Below are 27,688 nucleotides of genomic sequence, written 5' to 3'. Positions count from 1 at the left end.
GCAAATGGTATTTCATAACATCCTCCAAATCCTCTCGTTGAACACAGCTTTTAAAAACTCAATGAATCCCTCTGGGGACAGGGATCTCCATCCATCACTTAGTTGTAGGAGTAGAGTTTTCAATCAGTTAAAAGGGTTTCTATTCCCCTCCCCCTTTCTTTTATGGCTTTCAACTTTTCTTGGGACAGAAACCTGGCTTTAAGTTGGGTATTTTCGTTGAAATCAAGAAAACACCGGATGGGGACAGGAGTAGAAATGGACATAGAAGTGGAAATGGGGTGAGAAAAAAGGTGTGAGAGAGTACTCAGGTTGGAAGTGGGGATAAAGGTGGGGGAGTGCGGCTTGGAGTGGGAGAAGTGTGAAAAGGGAAGATGGATTTGGAGAGTTGGGATGTGGATGGGAATTAGGGTGGAGGAGAAGAGGGATTTGGACCCGTGGGGAGTGGAGGGTCGGGTGGAGAGAGTGATGAGATGGGATGGAGTTCGAGTTGGAGTTGGAGTTGGTAAGGAATGGGTTTGTCGGTAGGCGTGAACGAATGGAAATAGAATTGGGGAGTGCAGGGAGGAGGGGGGTTGGGAGTGGGTAGAAGGGCGGGGCTGGAGGGATGAGGAGAAGAGGAGAGAGGTTGAGATGGAGGAGGGGGTGGGGTAGAAGTGGGGGAAGGTAGAGGGGGAGGGTAGAGAGAGAAGGCAGAGGAGGGGAGAATGACGTTTGGGGGAAAGATTCGGGGAGTCATACCAGCTTCAAAACTGCCCCTAAACAGAGCTGACGGGTGGTGCCGCGAGGGCAGAGAGAAGTGAGGACCCTTCCCCAAGTTCCTCCCCCTGGCCCGGGGAGTATCAAGGCAGGGAGCTGCTCTTGGGCCCGAGTACCGCACGGAGGGGGAAAAATAAGGAAGGAGTTGGGTTTTACCTTCACACTTTTGTTCCAGAAAGTCCAAGATGGGGATGGACCAGTCAGGGCCGCGAAGGAAGCCCGCGATGCTCTCCACGACCCACTCCACCTCCTCATCTTCTTCTGCCGCCATGGCCCCCACCCCGCGAACCCCAGGGGAGGGGCAGGTCTGGGCCCAGACGCCCCGCCCGCGCTCTCCGAGACGGGATCCGGCTGCCCCGCTGAGCCCTGGGCAGGCGTGGGGGGAGGGGGACCTTCCCGGGACTGGCTGAAGGGCTGCCCCAGACACCCGGATGGAGGCCCCAAACCGGTTAACTTGAAATGGTCACTATGACAACATACGTAGCTGCCCCCGCCCCGGAGGGTTCGGCTGGAAAGAAGTTCCAGCGCAAGGCACTGAGGGAAGCTGTAAGGATGCTCCGGATTGGCTGGAGAAGAACTCGGGAGAGGCCAAAGGGAAGCAGGGATATCGCTATCGCTTTACGCAGGCGCGGATTCCGGGAGGATGGAGAGAGACTTGTTCCCGATTTCCCGCCGGTAGAAATGGATTTGAAGTCGCCTCTACCCTATAATGACTTCGTGGGTTCCCGTGACCCTTATTTTCCAACCAATGGCTACAGTAAAAAGAATTGGTCTAAAGTAACAGCCAGGAGAGAAAATAAACCCTTCAAATTGCCCGTCTTGATCTGTGGAAACCTTTAATCTGGGCATCCCCATTCTTAATCCCAAACTTGACCTTCTTTTATAGCCTCCCATTAATGGCTAAGGTTTTTTCCATTTACAGAACTTTATAAACCGCTTCATTGTCTCACGTCAAGGAATTCCTCCAACTCCTTATTTTGCCCTTATACAACTTTTCCTTGGACCCTTCTGGCTGTTCTCGATTAATTGAGTTTTTGCCAATTTGGTTTTCTGTATCGGAGGCGCCCCTTTGGCTCGGATTCCTAACTTTTCCCACTTTCCTAAATTAACTTGAATATGTTAATTTACGAACAGTCTCATCTTTTTTTTTTTTTTTTTTTTTTTTTTTTTTTTTTTTGATCTTAAAGGTTTACAAAGTATTTTCCTCGAAGTAACTCCTTTACAAAATGTATCTATTTTGGAGGTTAAGTGGCGCACAATGGATAAAGAATTCTAGTTAAGAAATTCGTTTGAATCTAGCTTCAAACTGTTGAGTTCTTTGACCCTAGGCATATCAAGTCATTAAATTTCAGCCTGTTTTCTGTAAAAATAATAGCATCTTTCTCACTGAAGATCAGTGAGATAACGGAAGTAAAGTTCTTTGCAAACCTTAAAGAACCATATATTAAGTGCTGCCTATTATTGTGACCTGCCTAAGGTCATACAATCTTCTTAAAAATTCGGGAGCTAAAGATAGAGATGCTTATTTGAAATCTAGTGTTTTTTTCCACTGCGCTTAGATACCTCTAAAATGCCTTTCTGCTCTTATGAAGGAAAATTCCCACCTCTCCCTCCATTTTTCAGTTTAAAAATTAAGCCTATAGGGTATCCCTAAATTAGAAACAAAAACCCAGAAAATACTATGAAGTCTTCCATTACAGCTAAGATCTCCCCCAAATTTAAATTCCTGTATCCTTTTTTTAAAAGATCACTGAGACAGTATATGTGTGTGTTTCCAGTTGTATTTAAAACCTTTTTTTTTTTTTTTTTAACATTTGTTTTTGAAACTTTTGAGTTCCAGATTCTATGAGACAGTATTGGAGAGAGTGTGGAAATATGAACATACTATATATAAACTCTTGGTGGAATTGTGAATTGTTCAACCATTCTGGAAAGCAATTTAGAATTATGCAAAAAAAAAAAAAGTGACAAAGTATCCATATCCTTTAGTATAAAGATTGTACTCACAGTCAAATACTAAGAGATCAAAGAAGTCCTCTGTATATAAAAATGTATGTTTAACAATACTTTTTGTAATAGCAAAGAATTAGAAACAAAGTAGATTCCTATCCATGAACTTTAAGAAAAAAAAATGTGCATTAATCATTCAGAGAAACTTGGGAAGATTTATGTGAACTTTTGCAAAGAGAAGAAAGTAGAACCAGTAAAACAATATATCCATTGACTACAACATTGTAAATGGACAACACAGTAGGAAAAAACAAAAGGAAGTGAATACTATGAAACCTTGGCCAATCTTTGCTTCAAAGAAGAGAAGAGATATAAGAATATACTTTGCTAAGTATATTCTTCTTTCCAAAGGTAGGAGATTATGAATGTGGAATTGTGAATATCTGACTAGATTGATGTGTCAGTTTGGGTTGCTAATACATCAGCTGATAGTTTCTTTTCTTATTCTTTATTATAATTGAGAAATGTAAAAACAAAAGATATTAATACATCTTTTAGAGGGGAAAACTATTAAAGACAGAAATTCTAACTATCAGAAAAAAATCCTAGCTGTTTATTCATGATTTTCAACAGTTTTATGTGTTTTTTGTTTGCTTTTGATACAGAACTATGATTTCATTGGCACAAGGAACTTACTCCGTTGAAATGGTTTTCCCTGACAAATAATGTATAAATAATAGTCTTATTTTATTCACTTTCTGCCCAGAACCAGGCTCTTTTCCCTTCTCTACTTCTGAGTAAGCCTTTCCTATATTCTTGATCTGACATATAACAAACATCCCATTTTTGGGCTAATCTTAAAAATACCAATGGCAATAAAAGCATTATCTTAAAATGTAAAACTCAATCCTACAGAAAGTTTGTTTTTGACCTTCTTAATTACTACCTTTGGTGTTCTGAATTCAGCTTCCAAATAAATTATAATAAGAAAACTATTTTAATCCTATAAGCTACAATTTATCTAGGCTGTAGAAGGAGTAAAAGAAATCCTAAATTATATGTTCTTTGCCAATAGTTTCACTTAATTACTTGTTTTATACAAGAGCAAGGAGGTGGAGAAACTTGCTGTGGGTTGGCAAATAAATGATTACCTGCCACATTTTAAAATTCTTCAGTGGTATCTTAGTTTGGGAAATCTTGTTTAGGATGCTGTTTCTGGCATACCTGTTTTCAATAGCTTTAGAGAGTTGTTAAAACTTTTTTTCATTCTAAATATTGACACTAATATAGAAATTTTTATGATAAATACAAAAAAATCAACTGCTTATATTAAATTGCAAAAGGGGAAAAAAGGATAGTCTAGTATACAGAATTCTTAATGTGGAATCCAGAATTTCATCTTATATTAGATACTTCCTAGATATATGATCATGGATAAATTAACTTCTCTGAACCTCGGGTTTCCTCATCTGTAAAATGAGAATGGATTAACTTCAGTACCTAGTATATAGGATTCAGGGATTCTTAAGCTTTTCCCACTTGAAACTCCTTTTTGCCTAAGAAATTTTTATCCTGGGGCAGCTAGGTGGTGCAGTGGATAGAGCACCAACCTTGAATTCAGGAGGACCCAAGTTCAAATCTGGTCTCAGACACTTAACACTTCCTAGCTGTGTGACCCTGGGCAAGTCACTTAACCCCAGCCTCCAAAAAAATAAATAAATTTTAAAAAATAAAAAAATAAAAATTTTTATCCTGGGTACATTGGCATATAAAATAAATATCCAGATTAAATATTTACTGATAATCATAAAGAAATTTATTTTAAAACAATTCTTTGATATATATGTAATTTTACCATTTATTAAAGAGGAAAGGAAATTTATATACTGATGAGATGGATGTGATTGTTTATTTTTAAATAAAAAATTAAAACAGTGGACTATCTGATTTGCTTTGCTTTAAGTAGAACATTCAACTTTTTTCAGAATGGATTGATATTTTGATTTTATCATTGTCAATGAGGGGAATGCCACTTCACATAAATACATAGTACAAAATGACAGAATTTTGTTTAGGGCCATTTCAGGAATGACTGGAAATTGTTTTAATCCCAAGCCAAAATTCATTCATTCATTTGTTTGTTTGTTTATTTTTTAGGAAGCTCAAGTTTTAAATCTGTATTGCTTGATACCTCAGCTAATTCTTCTTGAACTTTTAATGGCAGATGACTGATCTTTTTCATTTCAATTGAGTATGGATTATGAATCCAACTTAGTTTTTTAGAATTATAAATTGAAAGGAGCTTTAAAGCTATTAAATTTTCATAAGGTATAAACTACTAAAGTTTAACCTTGCACTAAGACTTTTGGGACTTACAGAAACATTATATGATAGTGTTTCAATCCTTGGTCTGCAATGATACCAATAATTTCCATCTTCCATAAGGAAATACAAGGAAGGTTTTTCATTTTTAAAAATGTCTATCAGATTTAAGTTGTCTACAAAACTCATAGGCTGAAATAGCTTCCTTAATATTGCCATCCAGATGTCTTTTATTCAATTGTTACTATTAATTATCAAATAAAATAAGATTTCTAAGTAGCACAAGTAATTTTCTCACATTACTGTCCCTACCACTATGCTCTCCCCTCACCACCACTTTTCCTTTTTAATAGAGAAAAAGAAAGAAAATAGATTGGCTTCTCCTTTTCTCCCAAACTCAAAGATATTGATATGATCCCAATGTGCATTTACCAATTCCTGAGTTCTCTAGAGGGTTATTGAATCAAAAATCCTGTGATAATATTCATTTTAACCTAACTTCTGTTTCACTGGTTTTCCCATAGAATTAAAAAATAACTTTAGTGATAATGTAAGGTACGAATAGCTCCATTCAGACTGAAATCATTCATGGACTTTCAATTAAAACATTTTTAACAAATTTTGAACTTAGCAAACACCAAATAAAATAAGCATTTCCATATAAATAAAACACAAAAAGGAATTATACACGAAACTCCTAATTTCTATTATATGTGTACAGCTGGTTTTTCTTTTAAACATATAATAAATTTAATAGGAATAAGCATTTACATAGTATCTAACATGCCAGGCACTTTACAAAAATTATCTCACTCCATCCTTACAACAATTCTATAAGAAAAATGACATTATTATCCCTATTTAAAATTGAGTAAACTAAGGCAACAGAAGTTGAATGACTTGCTTGTGGTCAAACAGCTTATAAGCATCTGAGGCTGGATTTGAACTCTGGTCTGTTCTGACTCCAGGCCTAGTGCTCTATTCACTGTACATTAGATTCCTCTAAAATACCCAGCAACCATCATTATTTCCAATAATAAAGTATATTCATAGAATTTTAACAAATTACAGTTTTATCAAGAAACAGTGATGGTCAATATATAAACTAACCACTTTTGTGACCATGAGCACACGAGTCTCTACTTCACCTGTAAAAATAAGAAGAATGGGGGGTAGCCAGTTGGTGTAGTAGATAGAGCACCAGTGGATAGACTGCTAGGCCTGAAGTCAGAAAGACTTACCTTCTTGAGCCCAAATCAGACCTCAGACTAACTGTATGATCTAGGCAAGTCACTTAACCCAGTTTGCCCTAGTTTGCCCCAGTTCCTCATGAGTAAAATGACCTGGAGGAGGAAATGGCAAGCAACTCTAATATCTTTGTAAAGAAAATCCTAAATGGGGTCAATGAAGAACAAAATTAGCCTTATGTATATGAGCAAATGTTTCCTTATTCCTTATTATTTTTTGTTCTTCTATTTAATTAAATATATTTTGCTTTGTATTAGTGAACTTTCTTGTTGAGGAGCTATGGTTCTGAATAGCTGCTAGTGTAACTTTCAAAGGACTCATAAGTGAGGGGGTATCTAAGGGTATAAGCTAATATAATAGGGATCTGATATATATGGTAGACACCATCAGCCTGCTAAAATGGCATCTCCATATTGAGGATGCTAAGGAGATGCTTCCTTAGGGATCATGATGACATGTGAAAAAAGTGTCTTAGAAAGAAACATATATGACCCTTCTGTAACTGGTTCAAGTTGGCTTGCCACATGGTTAAGAATAACCTTTTTCCACTGGCTATGTGGCCAGAACTGTTGCCATTTTCAAAAGACCCCTAATCAGTACGACTACCTTTTTGCCTCATTGTTGTTAGAACACAGAAAAGCTGAATATGTATTTAACCTGTATTTGCCACATGAATGTTTCCTACATATAAAATAAATTCTCTGCTTATTTTAATGAAATTATAGTCAGAAGTTTTTAATGCAGTGCTATGAACCAATGACTCCTGAATTTTTATTCAGAGATAATTAACTTTTAAGTCCTTTTTGATGAATACAAAATTAGCTTATTGTTTGGGCTGCTTTGGAAAATACTTTGGAAGCTGTTGCTAATTCTGAATATAGCCTACTTTCTTAGAAGGTTTAGCGATATGGCATATATTATTATGCTTTTTATCTAAAGATAGAAATGATTGTCTCTTCATTTTCAATTCAATTTGAAAAATATTGAGTAAAATCTTGTTTTGTGCAGCACTTTGTATTAGATGCTGGGGCAAATATGAAGTTTAGATAAGACAAGTTCCCTAACTAAATGAAGCTTATGGTCCTGAAGAGAAATACCCTTGTCAGTGCAACTTCCAAGACCTCTCAGATAAGACCCTTGAACTAATGAATCACCCTTCAGTCCTCAGCTGATAGTAACCTTGAGGGCCTCTTAGCATCATTGACACCCATCACATTCCAGTTTCTAGCAGATAATATAACTCACCACTTATATCCCTAAGTTCCTCCACTCCTCAAAAAAGGACAAAAAAGAAAACTAATTACACTTCCTTTTTTTATTATTGTCAACATTCCTTTCAAAACCCTCTGTTCCACTTATCTCAGAAGTACTTGTCTTTAATCCACTGAAACTACTTTTAAAAAAAATTCATTGCTATCTTTTAAGTGACTTGTTCTGAGTGATACAACTGGTACATATCTGAGGTTAGATTTGAATTCAGATCCTCCTGATTACAAGGCCAGTGCTCTATTGCTACCTAATCTTAATCACTGAATGGGTGTACAACTGTTGGAAGACCTTAGCTTAAAAAGACCAAAGTCTCCCATTGCATCCAGGGTCATTTCCAGGCATCCTGATCTTTATCTGGCCACTGAACCCAGATGACTCTGGAGGGTAAAAATCAGGCAGGTAACCTTGCTCAGCCCTCCCTCCTTTAAATCCAAGTCACTTGCATGTCATGGCATCACCTCCCTGATATCATGGTCCTCTTTGAGAAGGAAAGACAAACAACAGCCATTCCCCAACTGAAGTGCTGTTTTTCCTTTGAGGAAAAGGGCCTGTTAAATGCTTTATTCCAATAAATGCCTTTACTCAGGAGACAATTTGAGCCTTACGTCTTTAAAAATGACCCACTAGGGGCAGCTGGTGGTGCAGTGGATAGAATACTAGCCTTGGAGTCAGGAGGACCTGGGTTCAAATGTGACCTCAGACACTTAACACTTCCTGGCTGTGTGACCCTGGGCAAGTCACTTAACCCACTTCCTCAGCAAAAAAGAAAGAAAGAAAGGCAAAAATAACTCACTAGAAAACTGGGACACTAATACATTGTTGGCAGATTTGTGAATGGATACAGCCATTCTGGAGAGCAATTTGGAACGATGCTCAAAAAGTTATCAAACTGTGTGTACCTTTTGACCTAGTAGTATTTCTACTGAGTTTATATCCCAAAGAGATATTAAAGGAAGGAAAGGGACCCACATGTGCAAAAATGTTGTGGCAGCCCATTTTGTAGTGGCAAGAAACTGGAAATTGAATGGATGCCCATCAATTGGCTGAATAAATTGTGGTATATGAACGCTATGGAATATTATTTTTCTGTAAGAAATGATCAGCTTATGACTCCGGGCAGGACACTTAACCCCAATTGCCTTAGCAAAAAAAAAATGATCAAAAGGATGATTTCACAGAAGCCTAGAGAGACTTATATGAACTGATGCTAAGTGAAATGAGCAGAATCAGGAGATCATTGTATACAAGAAAATCAATATTATACTACAGCAAATTCTATTGAACTTGACTCTCCAACAAGGAGATAATTGAGATCAGTTCTAATGATCTTGTGATGAAGAAAGCCATCTACATAAGAATTTAATGTAGGAACATAACAGTCTCCATCTTTTTGTTGTTGTTCGCTTGCATTTTGTTTTCTTACTCATTTACTTTCTTTTTTGATCTGATTTCTCTTGTGCAGCAAGAGAATTGTATAAATGTTTATGCAAATTGGATTTAACATATCTTTTAATATGTTTAACATATATTGCATTGCTTGCCATCTAGGGGAGGGGATGGGGGGAAGAAAGAGAAAATCTGAAACACAAGGCTATGCAAGGGTCAGTGTTGTCAAATTATCCATGCATATGTTTTGAAAATAAAAAGCTTTATTAAAAAAGTGATCCACTACACACGTATCCTTAACAGTTTGGAAGGATAATGTAAAAATGGGATGGGGGGGGAGAAGGAGGAGAAAGGAGAGGAAAGGAGGAAAGTAAAGGGGGAGAGTGGAAGAAAAGATTAAAACACAGAATAATTCATGAACTAATGAACAAAAATTTGTTATGCACTTACTATGTGACAAGCATTGTAGGAACTGCTAAGAGATACAAACAAAAGCAAGACAGTCCTTATTTCCTAATTGGGGGAAGGAAAGGAGCCAGAGAGGGGCAACATATAAAAGAAAATTCAGCCTCAGGGCCCAGAAGTTCTAGATGGCAAGGTCATTAAGGTACATTAGTAAGTCAGATGATAGTGCCAGAACAACCATAAGGATTAAACACAGTCAGGTCATGGAAGCCTGGTAGATCTCCACATCAGTGGAGGAATGAATAGGTGATTCGTTTCTTTGAATCATTTTGAACAATCAAGTAGCCTGGCTGGACTCTGGGTGTCCTTGGCTTGGGAGAAAGGGTGAAGCCAAGTGGTCTCAGTGCTCAGCCATGTTGGCACTTTTTGACTGTTTCCCTTTTAAAGAAGCACAAGAGCCATTCAATTTAGAAGGTAGTTACTGACTGGAAGTATAACAGGAAACCTCATGAAGCTAGTATTTGAATCGGGTTTGAAAGGATGAAAAGAAAATTTAATAAAGATGGGAGATTGGAGAGGAGAAAACATATTAGGCAGAGAGAACAAAGAGCAAAACTCTACACTCAGCATGTTTGGAGGAATAGGAAAATGTGCAATTTAATTAGAGCATTGAATATGTAGAAAGGAGTAATATAAGATTGAAAGAGAAGGCTTGTCAAGTTTGTGGCAGTCTTCATAGTGATGCAAGCTCCAGAAATAGTGATTTTTGGTTTAGGGGTTTGTCTTTGTTTTTGATTTTTTTTTCACCCAGACTTGTGATTTTATTATTATAAGGAATTTTTGGAAAGGAAATTTTTTTCTTCCAATGCACATGTTAGCAGTTCATGAAAATTGCCTTAGCCTTGCATAGGCTTTAAAAGGCTAATATGTAATGGTAGTGGTGGTGTTTGTTTGTTTGTTTTTTTAACATACTAATCAAATCTTACTTAAGGTCTGTCACTGCTTGTACAATAATTTTGTTCTTGATAGATAATATTATAAAATACAATATTAGCTGTAAAATGCTTCTCACTGTGCTTGGAACATAGTAGAAACTAAATGTTTACACCTTTCCCTCTTTCCAGAAGATCTTGGATACTAGAATTAATTTCCTTTTAATTAATTTAAGGGTTCTTTTTTCCTCTTGTGGATATGATATATAGATTTAAATGGAGAAGACAGAATAATCTGGAAATGTTTAAAGGACATATTTGGACTGATACCTTCCTTAAAAATTGTAATGTTAATTCTCACACATTTATTCAGTCATCATGAACATCATTTGAATTTTTGAGCCTTCTTGCCACCTGTAAAATGTGAAGAGGAATATTAAATAAAATGATTAAGGTTATAAAGATTAATGTTTATTTGTAAAATGTTTTAAAGATGAACATTGCTCATGTGAGAATAGAATTAATAGCTATGTGATGTTATAGAGTAGAGTTAGCAGCTGTATCAGAGAGCTCTTTTTCAAACAGGTTCATTAAATCCATTATAACCACATGTCAAACTCTCCAAAAATATTCCATTAATATGCATGTTTTACAGTTTCTTCATCCAGCTTCATCATATTCCTCTAATTATATGTTTCAATGTATATAGCATTGCATCAAGCTAATGAATATTTTATTTTAGATACAATTTTAACTTGTATTTTAGATATCTCCAAAGTTCTGAATGACACTTTGTAAGCCTCTATTATAATAGGATAAAGGAATTATCTAAGCGAATTATCTTTTGATAAACAGATCTTAATATCTATTTTTAGATTGTAGCAACTTAGAACACAGTTGTTTGAAGCTGAAATTGTTTAATTTTACAGTTTAAACTTAACCATTAGTGAGTGGAAGTAATGGCTAAAACTAAGTATTTTTAAAATTAATATTAATATTTAGTTTACTATGAAAATTCACATTACTGACAAAATTACACAAGAAAATCATAAATATTGATCTATCATATTTATAGTCTACCTAAAACAATACTAAATATTCATGTGACTATATTATGAAGAAATTTGCTATAAATAGTAAGTGGCAGATTGGGTGATAAAGACAATCTTATTAAGTCTCTGGGTGCTTAGATAACCTTCATGGACAGCATCCCATCTAGCTAATCACTTCTTTAGAATCATTGGAAATTGGAAAACTGAAATGACTGGAATTTTGTTTGGTGAAAATGTACCAAACAGATTCAAATAGTTCTACTTATAGTTATGTGTAGTTAAGGTTGTGTCCCCAACCTATAGCATGGGAGTGCTTACTCTCCCCCACCTTTCCAATCATCTTATACCTAACTTTCCACCAAGTATTCTTGGATCCACTAACACTGCCCTCCTTTCTGTTCCACAAAGAAAATACTCCTCTAGTCTAAGGACCTTTCTCTGGCTGTCCCATACAGCTGAAATACTCTCCTTACTCAATTCAGCCTACTGATTTCTCTGGCTACCTTCAAGGCCCCAGTAATTTTCTTAATAGTAATTTTTTAATTACTTAATACTTTAATTACATAATTACTTAATAGTAATTTTTAATTACGTAATTACTTAATAGTAATTTTTTCTTAATATTAATGCCTTTCCTCTTATTTCCTATTTATTCTGCACACAACTTGTTTGTAGTTTGCCTTTTGTCTCCCACATGAGATTCTAAACTTCTTGAGAACAGAACAGACACTTATCTTTTGCTTCTTTGTGTGTCCCCAGATAGGCACATAGTAGATACTTAATAAATGTTTATCAGTTGACTGACTGACTTGTGTAATCCTGATTATAATTTCTCATTATGTCATACTTTATTCCTAGTTACTTGCATTATTTTTTCTTTGACCTGAAAATACTTGGTTTTGGCTTTAATGTTTCAGGGTATGTTCAATTTAGGAGTTCTTTCAGGAGGTGATTGATGGATTCTTTCTATCTTCTTTTTTTTTAGGCTGGGGTTAAGTGACTTGCCCAGGGTCACACAGCTAGGAAGTGTTAAGTGTCTGAGATCAGATTTGAACTTGGGTCCTCCTGAATTCAAGGCTGGTGCTCTATCCACTGTGCCACCTAGCTGCCCCGATTCTTTCTATTTTCAATATTCCTTCTGGTTCTGATAATTCCGAGTGATTTTCTTTTATGATTTGTCAAAGTATGACAAAATTTCTTGTTTGAGTAGGTTTTCTGGGATTTTAAAATTAGTTTGCCTCAAAGAGTTTTCCAGGTCAGTTGTTTCTGATAATATTTTCTCCTTCTGATTTTACTCAATTGATTGTTACCTCATTATAAGGTTGAATTCTTTTTGCTCTTTTTGCTCCATTCTGTTTTGTAGGGTGCCAGCCACTTAGGTATTTTTGTCATTTTGGGGGGGCTCTAAATGATTTATTTTCTTCCTAGATATTCAAATTTCACTCAATTTTTTTTTAAATTTTAGCTCTCCCTTCAGTTATTTCATTCATTCTTTGACTCCTTATAGTCAATTTTCTTTTTTTCCCTTGGAGTTTTATAATTCCTCTAGGATTTTATCTTGAGATTCTTTTTAACCATCCTTAGGAGTCTCGCCTCATCACTCCTTTACTAAGACTTCACTAAGGGTATATTTTAATCACCCCAGCTAGGGGGCTCTAGAAAGCAGGACACAACATTTGGCACCCAACGTGGGACTCTAGAAAGCAGGATACAATAATAACGTTTCTTCATTGTAGTAGTTTTCTTACATTTGTTCATGTCTATAATTTCAATTCTTGAATATGAACTTTATGCCAGTCAAGATCTTCCTTTCTTCTACAAATTATGTTGATTTAAAGTTAGGAATAGGTCCAGATCCTATCTCCTGAATTACTACAGTTCTTTTGTCATATCAGGACTAGATCATATCCCACTGCAGAGTGGAAGTTATTGCCTAGTAACTTCCTAACAGAATTTATTTGGCCTGAGGCCAATCCTTGCATTTTCCATAGCTTTGTCTCTGGTCAGTAGTTGTTGCTATTTGGGGATTAGGAACACAGACACTGTTGATAACAAGTCAAGGCCTCTACTTCAGTCTGTAGTTTCTAGTCATTTAAAACAATATATTTCCTGAGCAGGACTAGGAGATCGTTGTATACTTCAATAACAATACTATATGATGATCAATTCTGATGGATGTGGCCATTTTCAACATGAGATGAACCAAATCAGTTCCAATAGAGCAGAAATAAACTGAACCAGCTACACCCAGCAAAAGAACTCTGGGAGATGACTATGAACCACTACATAAAATTCCCAATCCCTCTATTTTTGTCCACCTGCATTTTCGATTTCCTTCAAGGCTAATTGTACACTATTTCAAAGTCCAATTCTTTTTGAACAGCAAAACAACTGTTTGGACGTGTATACATATATTTTATTTAATTTGTACTTTAACATATTTAACATGTATTGGTCAACCTGCCATGGGGGGGGAGGAGGGGAAAAATTGGAACAAAAGGTTTGGCAATTGTCAATTACCCATGCATATATCTGGCAAATAAAAACTATTAAAAATTAAAAAATATATACATTTCCCATATACTGGCCTTGTCTATTTCCATGTATAGTCATCTAACAGGAGTCTACAACTTCAGAACTCTGAATAGTCTGACCAAGATCATGCTGGCTTTAGTTTAGCCTTGTAACTGATAGAGATCATTTTTTTGGTGCATCCACCAATCAGGAGTCTATGATTCAGGCCGTAACTGCATAGATTCCAAAATCATTTAACTTATTCTGTAATGTATGTGGAAAATGCTATTTCTGAAGTTAATTTTATCCACAAGTATATTAATTCACAAATTCCAACAAATTATAAAATATTGCCTGACCAATTATTTTGAGTGTGTAAAACATTTGTAGATATTCTACATTTATTAGGAAATTATTTTAGAATCAAAATGGGAAATATGCAGGGTAAAGTTCCCTTTAACTCAGTGATAATTTATATCCACTGTTTTCTAAATTGGCAAAGTGAATCATTGTAAGAATTGCCTACTGATATGGGATTTCTATATAGGCAAGATTTGTAAGTTGCTGAAAGGCTAATATTTTCCTGAATTTTAAAAAATATTCTACTTTCATGGATTCTTGTGTTTCCTAGAGATTTCACAAATAATATGTAATTGTTTCTATTACGAACCTGATTGTCTGAAAGCTATCTGTATTGCATTCCATTCCTTCCACAGGGTTATCCATGCCTTTAAGAGGGATCAAAAGATGTCTAGGCTCTCTTCTTTTGACTCCAATCCTGCAAATAGTTATCTTTATATCTATTACTACAGTAAAAAAAATGAAATATAAAGTTTTGCTTTTTGCATTCTAGGATCACCTAAACTCAACAAAGCTGGAAACCAAATAGAATTTTAAAATGCTAATTCAAAAGCTTATCATAATTATAGGAGAGTGCTTTACCAATCTATAAAATATGTCTTTTTCATGCTTAACTCTTAAAAGTTTACATTTTTTGCTATTCATAAACAACTGAATTAAACATAAAAGATCATCACAAAATTAACTTTCTTTCTAGATATTAACTTTTTTTTAAGCTATAAACATAGGTATTGTAGAAAGACTAATATTACTCATTTGATACCTGATGTCAATTTTTAAACATCACTTTCTGTTTCCTCTATTCACACTCTGATTCCCAGCATATCTTATTAAAGTTTAAGAGGTAGTATTGTTGCTGGAAATTACAGTTTAAAAATGAGTTCAACACAACACAATATCAATAATACTGAAATTGGGAGAAAAAAAAAAGTAACTTTTGGATGCTTTTTTTTTTTCCTCAATAGTATTCTATTTTTCTAATTACATGTAAAGATAGTTTTCAACATTCAGTTCTGTAAGATTCTGTTCCATTCCCTCTCCATCTCAAAAGAAAAAAAGCAATCTGATATAGGTTATACATGTACAATTATTTTTAATACATTCCTATATTAGTTATGTTGTGAAAGAAAAATTAAAACAAGAAGTGAAAAAACACTAGAAATAAAAAGCAAACAAAAAAAGGTGAAAATATTATTCTTTGATTCACATTCAGTCTTCATAGCTCTCCCTCTGGATGCAGATGGCATCTTCCATTCTAAGTCTATTGGTATTGTATTGGATCATTGCATTACTGACAAGAGCTAAGTCTATCATATTTCATCATCATATAATCTTGCTGTTACTCTGAATGACATTCTCCTGGTTCTGCTCACTTCACTCATCATCAATTCATATAAATCTTTCTAGGCTTTTCTGAAATCAGTCTGCTTATAATTTCTTATAGAACAATAATATTCCATTACATTCATATACCATAATTTATTCAACCATTCCTTGCCACCGCAAAAAAAGAGCTGGTACAAACATTTTTGCACATATGGGTACTTTTCATCTTTTTATCATCTTTTTGGGATATAGATTCAGTAGTAGTACTGCTGGATCCAATAGTATGTACAGTTTGATAGCCCTATGTACTAAATTGTTCTAAATTGCCCTCCAGAATGGCTAGATCATTTCACAACTTCACCAACAATGTATTAATTAGTGTCCTAGTTTTCCCATATACCAACATTTATCATTATCTTTTCCAGTCATCTTAGCCAGTCTGATAGGTATGAGGTAGTACCTCAAGAGTTGTTTTAATTTTTATTTCTCTAATCAATAGCAATTTAGAGCATTTTTTCATATGATTATATGAAATTTGTCTGAAATGTCTTTGTCTGAAAAATTGTCTATTCATATTTTTTTACTATTTACCAATTGGGAATGACATATTCTTATAAATTTAAGTCAGTTCTCTAGATATTTTAGAAACAAGATTTTTATCAGAAAATACTGACTATAAAAATTGTTTCCCAGCTTTGTGCTTCCCTGCTAATGGTTGCATTGTTTTTGTTTGTGCAAGAACTTTTCAATTTAATGTAATCAAAATTATCCATTTTGCATTCCATAATGTTCTGCTATATTATTTTCCAGTTTTCCTAGTAATTTTGTAAAATAGTGAATTCTTGTCCCAGAAGCTAGAGTCTTTGGGTTTATCAAACAATAGATTATTATAGTCATTGATAATTGTATTTTGTGTACCTAACCTATTCCACTGATTTGGATCATTTCCTATTCTTTTGTTGGGGATGCTTTTCTTCCTCACATACTATTTTATTTTGCACATTTCTTTAAGGTATTTATAGGATCATATTGAATAGAGGTTCAATGAGATTATCCTCCATGATTCCAGAGGACAGATATGATGAAGGATGTTGTCCATCTCTTAAGAAAGTGGTAAATGGCAGAGTATAGAATGAGATATATTTTTTATATTTGTTTTGCTTGATTATGCATATTTATTACAAGATTTTTTGTTTGTTTTTGAATGCAGTGTAGTTCCAATTTGCTTCCCAGAATGCTTGGATAGAGTCATAGCTTTAGCAACAATGTACTACTGTGCCTACTCTGCCACATCTCCTCCAATAATTGTTATTTTTCCTTGTCATCTTTGACAATTTGATGGATATGAGAAGGAAACTTAAAGTTGTTTTAATTTATATTTTTCTAATTTTTAGTGATTAGGAGCATTTTTCAATTAATTTTTATAGATTAGATTTCCTTTTTTAAGAACTGCCTGTTTGTATCCTTTAAGCATATACAGTGATGTGCTAGTAAATATTTAGCAATTGACTCCTCCTTTCCCCAAAAAAAGATGTATATAGGATACACTTTTAAATTTAGTCTGCATTATTAACATTTTCTCCATCATCTTCCTAAGTCTAGACAATAAACAAAACGTTAAAATTAAGTCCTAATTTGTAGTATTTGTTAATTTCTGAGATATACTCACACTGAAAATTTAATAATCAAGTGGTTTGAGCTGGCTTCAACACACCCCTGACCATGTCCTATTTGATACATAGATACATTTTGGTATTTACACACATGTATTGTATCTAGACTATATTGTAACACATGTAAAATGTATGGGATTGCCTGTCATGGGGGGGAGGGAATAAAGGGAGGGGGGGATAATTTGGAAAAATGAATACAAGGGATAATATTATAAAAAAACAATAAATGAGAAAGATTAAAAAAGTTATTGAAAGAAAAAATTTTTTTAAAAAAAGTTGTTGAAAGACTACAACATAAAATAAAAAGAAAAAAGTATCTTAAAGAGGCAGAGAGGAATCCTCAGTTTGGAAGAAAAAAAAATTATGATACATTGGAGAAGGGAAATGGACCACTGAAGACTTGGAGCTTAGTAATAAATATGTGACTCTTTCCAAATAGGATGTGCCTCCTGAGGAGGAAGCAGCTACTCATCTTCCACACAATGATGATGTAGATCATCCAGTAAGGGTAAAAGGAAGAAGGGACAGCTAAGTGTTGGTTGATAACTTCCTGGCAAGAGAGATTAAAACAGCTATTATTTGAGTCCACAAAGATGTTGTGATTCAAAAGGGAGACCCCAAAATGGTGGTTGCAGACCATTATTGCAAGGTGTTTCAAGAATTTATAGGCTTGAACTCATCTCCAAGTCAACTGACAAAGTTTATTAAAATTGTAATGCCAATTGAAGCAGGCTAAGTTCCAAAAGATTTTAGCAAAAAACCAGGAATAGAAGACAAATTTATAGGAAAAGACAGAGATCTGATTCTTCATGTCATCAATATGCTAATTTTATGTCCCGGAGGTAGAAAGGAGGAGTAGTTTGATATGCACCTCATCATTTGTCTCAGAAACCTTCGGAAATCAGTTATCACTGATCAACAGATTGTTATCTGGCAATCAGCAAAGTTTCTGGGACCATACAATTGTATTCCTAAAGTCAGGAGACTTTAGGATCATTGCCATACAGATTGTTAGAGCAATAGTACTCCCAAAGTCTGGGAATCTCAGCATTACTGCTATCTTTCTCCTGGAAGTTGCATTCTATCAACAGTAATAGAGAGATCTGTCTTTTCTAAGATATGTAACCAATATGTGGTGAAGAACTTCCCAAGACTAATCAAACTAAATGAGTATTGCTCACTCAGTGACAATGTGGACAGACACAAAATATACTTCCTGAAGAAACCTAAAAAGCATTGCTATAGATCATGACCATTTGAGCCAGGAACTGAAGACCTTAGGGAAATAGGCAATATTTACAAAACAAAGACAGAAGCTTCAGGGGAAAAAAAAGGATGGGGGGAAGGATTTCACAAGTGAGAACTTAGTCAAGACGATCATGTCCGGGGATGGAACTTGGAATTCTAAACCATGGCTTAAAATATAAGAATGATGAGCTTTTGCCAGGAATGCATCACCTTCTATGAGCTGGTAAGAAATATATTTTGTCTAGCATCTTGCAAATCTAATCAAAAGGTCTTTAAACTGAAAAGAAATGGAGCAGAAGAAAGCTACATAACTATATGTAAAGTTAAATACCATAGTGAATGGCCATAGAGAATAGCAGTAGAGACACAGATATTTAGCCCAAACGGAATGATAATAATAATTATTGTTCCAGATGTCCAAATTATATATAACAAATAAGTAAAACTAGAGATCTCAGAGAAACTGAGGCAAGATAGAGATTAGAGAGTTTTTAATATTTTATTTGAGAGAGATATTGTGCTAAGACTAAATGGATCCATGGTTTGGTCCCAGGGTTAAATGAGATTATCAGATATCTCCAAGAATGCAGCAGTGAATGTGAGGTTCCCATGAAATATATACATGCACATACATGTGGCTTCAAGCTACCCTGGTAGACTGAGGCAGGGGTGGAGTCAGAGCACTGAGAGTAGAAGGGACTATCAAATCTGGTTCTAACAGGGTCAGGGGAGGCACCGGACATTCTGATGACTTAGGAGGAATTAGGAGCCAGGAAGTCTCAACTCCCCCATATCTTGAGTTTACACATTTACAATTTATAATCTTAGGTTAACTAAGTTATATCAGTCCTAATGATCTGGAGGGGTGTTGCAACCAGGGGAATTAAGGCAGAACAATTCAGGGAAACTGAGGCAGAACAATTCAGGGAAACTGAGGCAGGACCATTTACGGAAACTGAGGCAGGGCAATTAGGGAAAGTGAGGCAGGACAATAAAAGGGAACTGTGGCACAACAGGTGAAAGGAAGCATATATAATGTCATAGCTATCCCTGAGACTTGTTGAGATGATACCTATAACTGTGTTATGCCACAGTCTCCTTGAAGGTTAGAAAAAGTGAAATCAGAATCATTTTGTATTTTAAGAAGGTATATTCTGTAGGGGAAGCATAGTAGAAGAAATTTTAATTAAGTGGTTTATCTTAAATTAGTAATTGCTAGAAATAGAAATTCAGGAAGAACTTTGAGAAGATTGGAGGAAAATAAAAATTGAAGGAAGTTGATGAGACAAAGGAAAGGAAATTGCCTGTCAGGGTCATGAGGTGCTGAGGAAAGGGATACCTCTGAAGCTGAAGCTCTCACACAGGTAGTTACCATGACAATTCTCTAGGGAAATTGGTCAAAAGACCCAATGGCAAAAAAACAAAAAACAAAAAGTATCAAAGATAAGTTGAGGCAGAAATAAACAGAAATGTTATTATTATTCATATGTTTTATAAACCATCTACAGAGAGGAAATAGAAAAGAAGTTTAAAAAACATATCACAAGTATGCTATAGAGACATCATGTGGTACTGTGAAGGAGATAGTGAGGCTTCTCTGAAACGGAAAGCTTGTTTCACTGATAGAAAGATATATAAAATAAAATCAGGAACCTGACTTAGGAAAGTAGTGGACATTTACCTAGGTTTAAAGTTTGCTTGGATCCATTTGCTTGCCACAAATAATCTTATGAGTAAAAAAGTGATTTTGTAGCCCAACTTCCACAGACCTCTGAAATGGGCTCTGAAGAGTCCACAAAAGGTTAAATGGAAATGAAAAGGAAATCCTAACACTTTTAGATAGTTGTCAGATCTATCATATAAAACTTGTTTTTTCTTTCTTGAGACAATTTTGGACTGGGGGTATTTTACTGACTTTCATTTCACAAATTTATTTAGCTGAATGAGGTAGTTCATAGACTCATTTATGACTAAAGAACTATAAAATTGTCCTTACCAGAAAAAAGTTTTCTAGTCACTGCATTCTAACAAATGGGAAAATATCATGCTACTCTGCTGAAGTTATTGTTTCAATTTCTTAGTTGATTTACTAGATCCTCTCAATAAATCATTATACATGAACATACTTTGTTCCTTCTTTGTCTATGGTTAAACCATCAATTTAATTTTCTTGTTTGATTATTACATCTAATGCTTCTTCCTTCCTTCATTGTTGTCCTTTGTATTCAAAGAGGACCTAAATGACATTATGATGTTAATGAGGGAAAAGAAAGGGGGAACCCCATTTCTCGGCTCATAGATAATCCCATAAGGGGCAGTGTCCCCTGTAAAATGCATTTACAGGCATGAAAATCTAGATTGATAAATAAAAGTTTTATTGTAGAAATTTGGAAGTAAAGCTCAGTTAGAAAGACACCAGGGCCAGAGGTGGCCGCTGGGCGGGCAGGAACCTCTACATGGCTGGAAGGATACCATGTGTTGGCTGGGAGGGCTCCTGCAATGAGGGCGGTCCAACTCACCTCTTTTATACCCAAAAGATTGTGGGCAGTTCCAAGTTCTGGCTGGCTTTTCAGTTAGCTCAGATCAGGTGAGGGCTGTGGGAAACTGAGCTGATGGGGGCTGGGCCCGGATATTTAAAGGGTGCCTTTGATCAGGATTTGTGAATCAAAGTCAGTCATGGGTTGGGCAATTAGAAAGGAATCTTAAAGGGACCCCAATCCTCATCAATGTCAAGGTCAATATACAGTATGTCTGACTATGATTGATCAAATCATGAGCTCAGAAGGTTCTACCACAGGTCAGGCACAAATAGTCTCTATGAAGACTGTGAATTCTTTTTAATCTTGATAATATCAATTTGATTTGATAATATCAAATTGCTCTCCAGAATGGTTGGATTGGTTCACAAGTCCACCAGAAATGTATCAGTGTCCCAGTTTTCTCACATCCCATCCAATATTCATCATTGTTCTTTCTTCTCATCTTAGTCAATCTGAGATGTGTGTAGTGGTACCTCAGAGTTGTCTTAATTTGCATTTCTCTGATCAATAGTGATTTATAGCACCTTTTCATGTGACTAGAAATGGTTTTAATTTCTTTTTTTTTTTTTTTTTTTTTCCTGAGGCTGGGGTTAAGTGACTTGCCCATGGTCATACAGGTAGGAAGTGTTAAGTGTCCGAGATTAGATTTGAACTTGGGTCCTCCTGAATTCAGAGCTGGTGCTTTATCCACTGCGCCACCTAGCTGCCCTGGTTTTAATTTCTTCATTAGAAAATTGTCTATTCATAGTTTTTGACCATTTATCAATTGTAGAGTGTCTTAAATTCTTATAAATTTGAGTCAATTCTCTATATATTTTAGAAATGAGGCCTTTATAAGAACCTTTGAATGTAAGAATGTTTTCCTAGTTTATTGCTTTCCTCCTAATCTTGTCTGTGTTAGGTTTGTTTGTACAAAACCTTTTTAACTTAATATAATCAAAATTATCTATTTTTTTTGTTCAATAATGATTTCCAGTTCTTCTTTGGCCACAAATTCCTTCCAGATCTGAGATCATACCTTTTCTTTGATTGTAAAAATTACTACTTTTATCTTTAGTCGGGACTTTGATTTTTTTTATTTCTTGTTTTTGTTTAAGTTTTATACACAATTCATTAATCTGTTATTTCTTTTATAGATGAAAATATTTAGAGATATAAATTTATTTTTAAGGACTGCTTTGATTACATCCTCCAAATTTTGGTATGTAGTTTCATTGTTGTTATTACCTTTCATAAAATAATTTATTGTTTTTATACTGGTTTTTTTTTTGAGAATTTAATTATCTAAACTGTATAAATATGCATACATATCTTGGATCTAACATGTATTTCAACATATTTAACATATATTGTACTACCTGCCAGTTAGGGGAGGTGAGGAAAGGAGGGGAAAATTTTCAACAAAAGGTTATGCAAGGGTCAATATTGGAAAAATTACCCATGCATATGCTTTGTAAATAAAAAGCTTTAATAAAAAAAAATTTTTAAAGAATTTAATTATCTAGCTTACACTTAAATCTGATTTCTTTCTAAAATCTTTTTTTTTGTTGATTATGTTGTATTGTGGGCAATAAAGGGTGTTCTTTATACTTTTGCTTTTCTACATTTGTTTATGAAATTTTTATACCCTACCAAATGATGCCATATAAAGCTGAAAATGTTTCTACTTCTTTCAATTCCAATTTAATAATCACTAGATATTTATCATATCTGATTTTTCCATAATTCTATTCCAAGTTCTTTACTTCTTTATTATTTATAATTTTTTATCAGATTTGTCTAATTCTGAAAGGGACATGCTGATATCCTCAATTATTATAGGTTTGTTGTCAATTTCCCTCTGTGATTTTGTTATTTTTTCCCTTTAAATATATACATGCTATGTCTTTTGGTACAATGTATGTTAAATATTGGCATTAAATATTGTCAAATTTTCTTAAGCTTTACTAAGCAAAATAAATTTCTCCTCTTCAGTTTAATACTCACCCATTCTCCATCAGTCTGACAAATCTCAAGCCTCCCTTCTTATATCTCAAATCCTTTTTATTTTATATCATAGCTTTGCTTCTGTTTCCTTTAGGAATTCTTCATTCTTCTTACCTACTTGGGGTGTAAAGAAACATTCTTCAGAGTCCCTTTCATGTCTTCTAAAACAAAGAAACAAACTATGCTTGCTTGAAACACAAGTGATAGTCACTTCACTTTGGCAGAAATACAAACATCATACAAGTCATTGCTCGATTTCCTCTAATTTGCATAGTAGTTGTGATTTTCATATTTATATCTTTTAACTACTTGTGAGTATTTAAACCAAAACCTTCCAATAAAGTAAGAGATAAAAATAATTGAAATTAAAATATGAGGAAAAAATGGAAGGAAAATAAATAAATATATTAGGCAGAAAACCTTACCCAAATAGTGTATTCTCTGAAAAACATGAATTAGTCAAAACTCAACAATTCTATAAGTCAGCAAGAATTGTTTGATAAATTAGGAAGAGAGGAGAAGGACAGGAGTATACCTCATCCCTATTTGCTGAAAATAATAATATGAAATTCTACTTCCCTCACTTTGATTCTTTCTGACTAAGTCTGTTTCTGGTTAAGCTAATGTTGTTTCTTATTTCTATAGAATGTGTTCACTTTTTCTATATATAGTCCATATTTTTTCCTATATATTCCCTAAAAAGAAACCAATTTCTTTAAGATATTCATTGAGTACATGTGTGTCCTTGGGGAAAAAATAAAAGCAGCTAAGTAGGAGACTATTGTTGCTTAGAAACAGACAGACAAGGATATTCTCTTTCCAAATGATGGGATTTCTACTCACTATGAGTAAAGAGGAAGCAGTTTATGTTTATAGTATATTATTAAACTCTCCTAAGGGAAAGATCCTGTGATCAATCCTGAATTCTCTTAAGCACAAATGAGCCAATGATGTGGTAGAGTAGAAGGGGAAAAAATATGGTAATAACAGTAATAACAATGGTAATAATAACAATAGCTAGCATTTATATAGCATTTTAAGGATTGCAAAATGTCTTACAAGTGCTATTTTATTTGATGCTCACAACAACCCTGAGAGGTAAGAGCTATTATTCTTTCCATTTTTACAATTAAGAAAACTGAGGGAAACTAGAAGTTAAATTACTTGCCTATGGTTATAAAATGTTTGAGGCAGGATTTAAACTCAGACTCCAAAAACTGTGCCATATTCACCAGGCCATCTAATTGCCTAAAAAGGGGTAAGCAATAGTAAGGACACAGATACCTTAACTAATAATTTTTAAAATAAATATCTTTATATTTTTCATATACTCATCTCTCCATCTTCCTGCTTCATAACAAAGAGAAATTGTCAGGAAAAACCAACCTACACAAAAACTATCTGTTTGAATTTCCCATGGTTGATAGCCATCACTACCTGACCTTTTGGCTCAGTATTTCTATTTGCTTTTGTTTTAAGATGAGTTGCCTCTTATCTTTGTTATATATATATATATATATATATATATATATATATATATATATATATATATATATATACACATACATACATACACATATATATATATACATACATACATACACGTATATATATATATATATAATTATCATAGTAATTGTATGTATTATTCTTAGGATTCTCTTTACTTTGCTCTATAAGTTCATATGAATCTTCCTTAAGGTTTCTTAATTCCTCACAATTGTAATTTCGTATCTATCCCCTTTCATTAATATATCACAACTAGTTCAACCATTCCTCAATCAATAGACATTTCTTTTTTCTTTTCTTTTTTTTTTTTTTTTTTTTGCTACTGCAAAAAGTACAGCTCACTCAATGTGAGGTTTTCCTGAAAAACAAAACAAAGCAATCAGAATTTTATAACTGACCAAGAAAATTAAGAATTACTTTATAAAATAGGAAGAGAGGGGAGGTGAAGAGGAGTAGGGATGCCTATTTACTGAGAATGAAAATGGTAAACCTTTTTTCCCCATTTGTTAATTCACTTCAGCCTGTATAGGTATTTCTTTTTTCTAAAGAATATGTTCACTTTTTATATTTGCTTTATGTTCTTTAAAAAGAAAGTGCCTCAGAGAGAGAGAACCATCTAAGACCCCCACGGTAAAACACTGAATTTGTTTCATGTCTAAAGTGTCCCCAGAAAGCATGAGAGAAGAAAGGTACTCAATATGCAATGCAACTGAGATGTATAAGATTGTTATTTATGTCTTACATGCAAAAGATATATTCATACAAGATATTCAAACACACTTAAAAAAAAAGACTTAAACACAAAGCAATAATTTAGAACCACTGTTATAATTTCCCAGGCTGTTGATACTTTTTTTTTTTTCCCTGAGGCTGGGGTTAAGTGACTTGCCCAGGATCACACAGCTAAGAAGTGTTAAGTGTCTGAGAACAAATTTGAACTCTGGTCCTCCTGAATTCAAGGCTGATGATCTATCCACTGCGCCACCTAGCTGCCCCCTGTTGATACTTAAAACATTAAGCATTTTGTGGAACTTGTGGAACACCATTTCATCTTCAGTTTATCTCTGTTCTTTCCTGACAAATTCTTTCAATCCTCTAGCAAGATAAGATAAGATAAGAGCTGGGCTCATCTCCCTGCCAATAGTCAACATATTTGATAATAGCAACTTTTCCTGCTTCCAATGAGGTTTGACTGAGCAGTCCAGTATTTCTGGACTCCTTATGTGCAGGATATATATCCTTTATCATGTGCCTGAAACTTTCGGGATAGAGAAAAATACCAGTCTTTCCCTGTACTTCTCCAGAGAAACATTCAAAAATTCTGAATGTGACCTACAGAGAGGAAGATAAAGCTGCAGAATGAGGGTGAGTCCTGACTGGATAAGCCACAGAAGAGTTTATTGACCAAATTCTTGGTGTAGACACCTCCTCCCTCCTCCTCTAGACCAAAGAGCAACTAAGAATATTGATTTGTTATATTAAGCTTTTTGCATCTAGTGATGAACCAGTACACTTGGCTGGCCAAGTGTCAAGGTAGCACCATAAGAAGCACTTTAATCCATTCCACTCCATAAATTAGTTGATCAGTAAGATATTAGCACCTAAATTTTGTTCCCTGCTTTTCTTTTTTTAAAAAAAATTTACTTTCCATTTAGCAAGCATTTATTTTCTTTCCCTCCCACTTTTTCCCCCAATTAAAAACAACAACAACAACAACAAAAAACCAAATACCTGTGTAACAAATATGAACAAAAGAAATAACCAATACATTGACTCACACCTGATACATTATAACAAGATAAGGTTAAAATGGGTTCATGATTTAGACATAAAGAGTGCTATCATAAACAAATTAGAAGAACAAAATATAGTTTACCTTTCAGATCTGTCATCAAAGGAGAATTGAAAACCATTATTGAATAAAAAAATAGATAATTTTGATTATATTAAATTAAAAAGTTTTTTTATAAACAAAACTAATTCAGACAAGATTAGAAGGGAAAACATAAATTGAGAAAACATTTTTACATTCAAAGGTTCTAATAAAGGCCTCATTTCTTTTTTTTTTAATTTTTTATTATATATATATTTTTTATAATATTATCACTTGTATTCATTTTTCCAAATTATCCCCCCCTCCTTCTATTCCTTCCCCCCGATGACAGGCAATCCCATACATTTTACATGTGTTACAATATAGTCTAGGTACAATACATGTGTGTAAATATCATTTTCATGTTGCACAATAAACATTAGAATCCGAAGGTACATGCAACCTGGGCAGACAAATATTAGTGCTAACAATTTACATTCACTTCCCAGTGTTTCTTCTCTGGGTGTAGCTACCTCTGTCCATCATTGATCAAGTGGAAGTGAGTTGGATCTTCTTTATGTTGAAGATTTCCACTTCCATCAGAATACATCCTCATACAGTATTGTTGTTGAAGTGTACAGTGATCTTCTGGTTCTGCTCATTTCACTCAGCATCAGTTGGTTTAAATCTCTCCAGGCCTCTCTGTATTCCTCCTGCTGGTCATTTCTTACAGAGCAATAATATTCCATAACCTTCATATACCATAATTTACCCAACCATTCTCCAACTGATGGACATCCATTCATCTTCCAGTTTCTAGCTACAACAAAAAGAGCTGCCACAAACATTTTGGCACATATATGTCTCTTTCCGCTCTTTAGTATTTCTTTGGGATATAATCCCAGTAGTAGCGCTGCTGGGTCAAAGGGTATGCACAGTTTGATAACTTTTTGGGCATAATTCCAGATTGCTCTCCAGAATGGCTGGATTCTTTCACAACTCCACCAACAATGCATCAGTGTCCCAATTTTCCCACAGCCCCTCCAACATTCATCATTATTTGTTCCTGTCATCTTAGCCAATCTGACAGGTGTGTAGTGGTATCTCAAAGTGGTCTTAATTTGCATTTCTCTGATCAGTAGTGATTTGGAACACTCTTTCATGTGAGTGGATATAGTTTCAATTTCTTCCTCTGAGAATTGTCTGTTCATATCCTTTGACCATTTATCAATTGGAGAATGGTTCGGTTTCTTATAAATTAGGGTCAGTTCTCTATATATTTTGGAAATGAGACCTTTGTCAGAACCTTTGTTTTTAAAAATATTTTCCCAATTTGTTACTTCCCTTCTAATCTTGTTTGCATTAGTATTATTTGTACAGAAACTTTTTAGTTTGATGT

General features: G+C 34.5%; 1 protein-coding gene and 1 pseudogene across 1 annotated transcript in view; one reads left to right on the top strand and one right to left on the bottom strand.

Moving 5' to 3' along the window:
- CFAP36 (cilia and flagella associated protein 36) overlaps positions 1–1,262 on the bottom strand; it is a 36,196-nt gene extending 34,934 nt beyond the window's left edge. Inside the window, exon 1 of the mRNA XM_074286966.1 lies at positions 913–1,262. Coding sequence (XP_074143067.1) covers positions 913–1,027 — 115 coding nt within the window. The 5' untranslated portion in view covers positions 1,028–1,262. The remainder of the gene's footprint in view (positions 1–912) is intronic.
- LOC141552664 (ADP/ATP translocase 3-like) overlaps positions 1,225–27,688 on the top strand; it is a 47,133-nt pseudogene continuing 20,669 nt past the window's right edge.

Source organism: Sminthopsis crassicaudata, chromosome 2 (assembly GCF_048593235.1).
Source record: "Sminthopsis crassicaudata isolate SCR6 chromosome 2, ASM4859323v1, whole genome shotgun sequence".
NCBI lineage: Eukaryota > Metazoa > Chordata > Mammalia > Dasyuromorphia > Dasyuridae > Sminthopsis > Sminthopsis crassicaudata.
The sequence above is the reverse complement of the archived record's forward strand: the minus strand, read 5'-3'. Positions and strand labels throughout refer to the sequence as shown.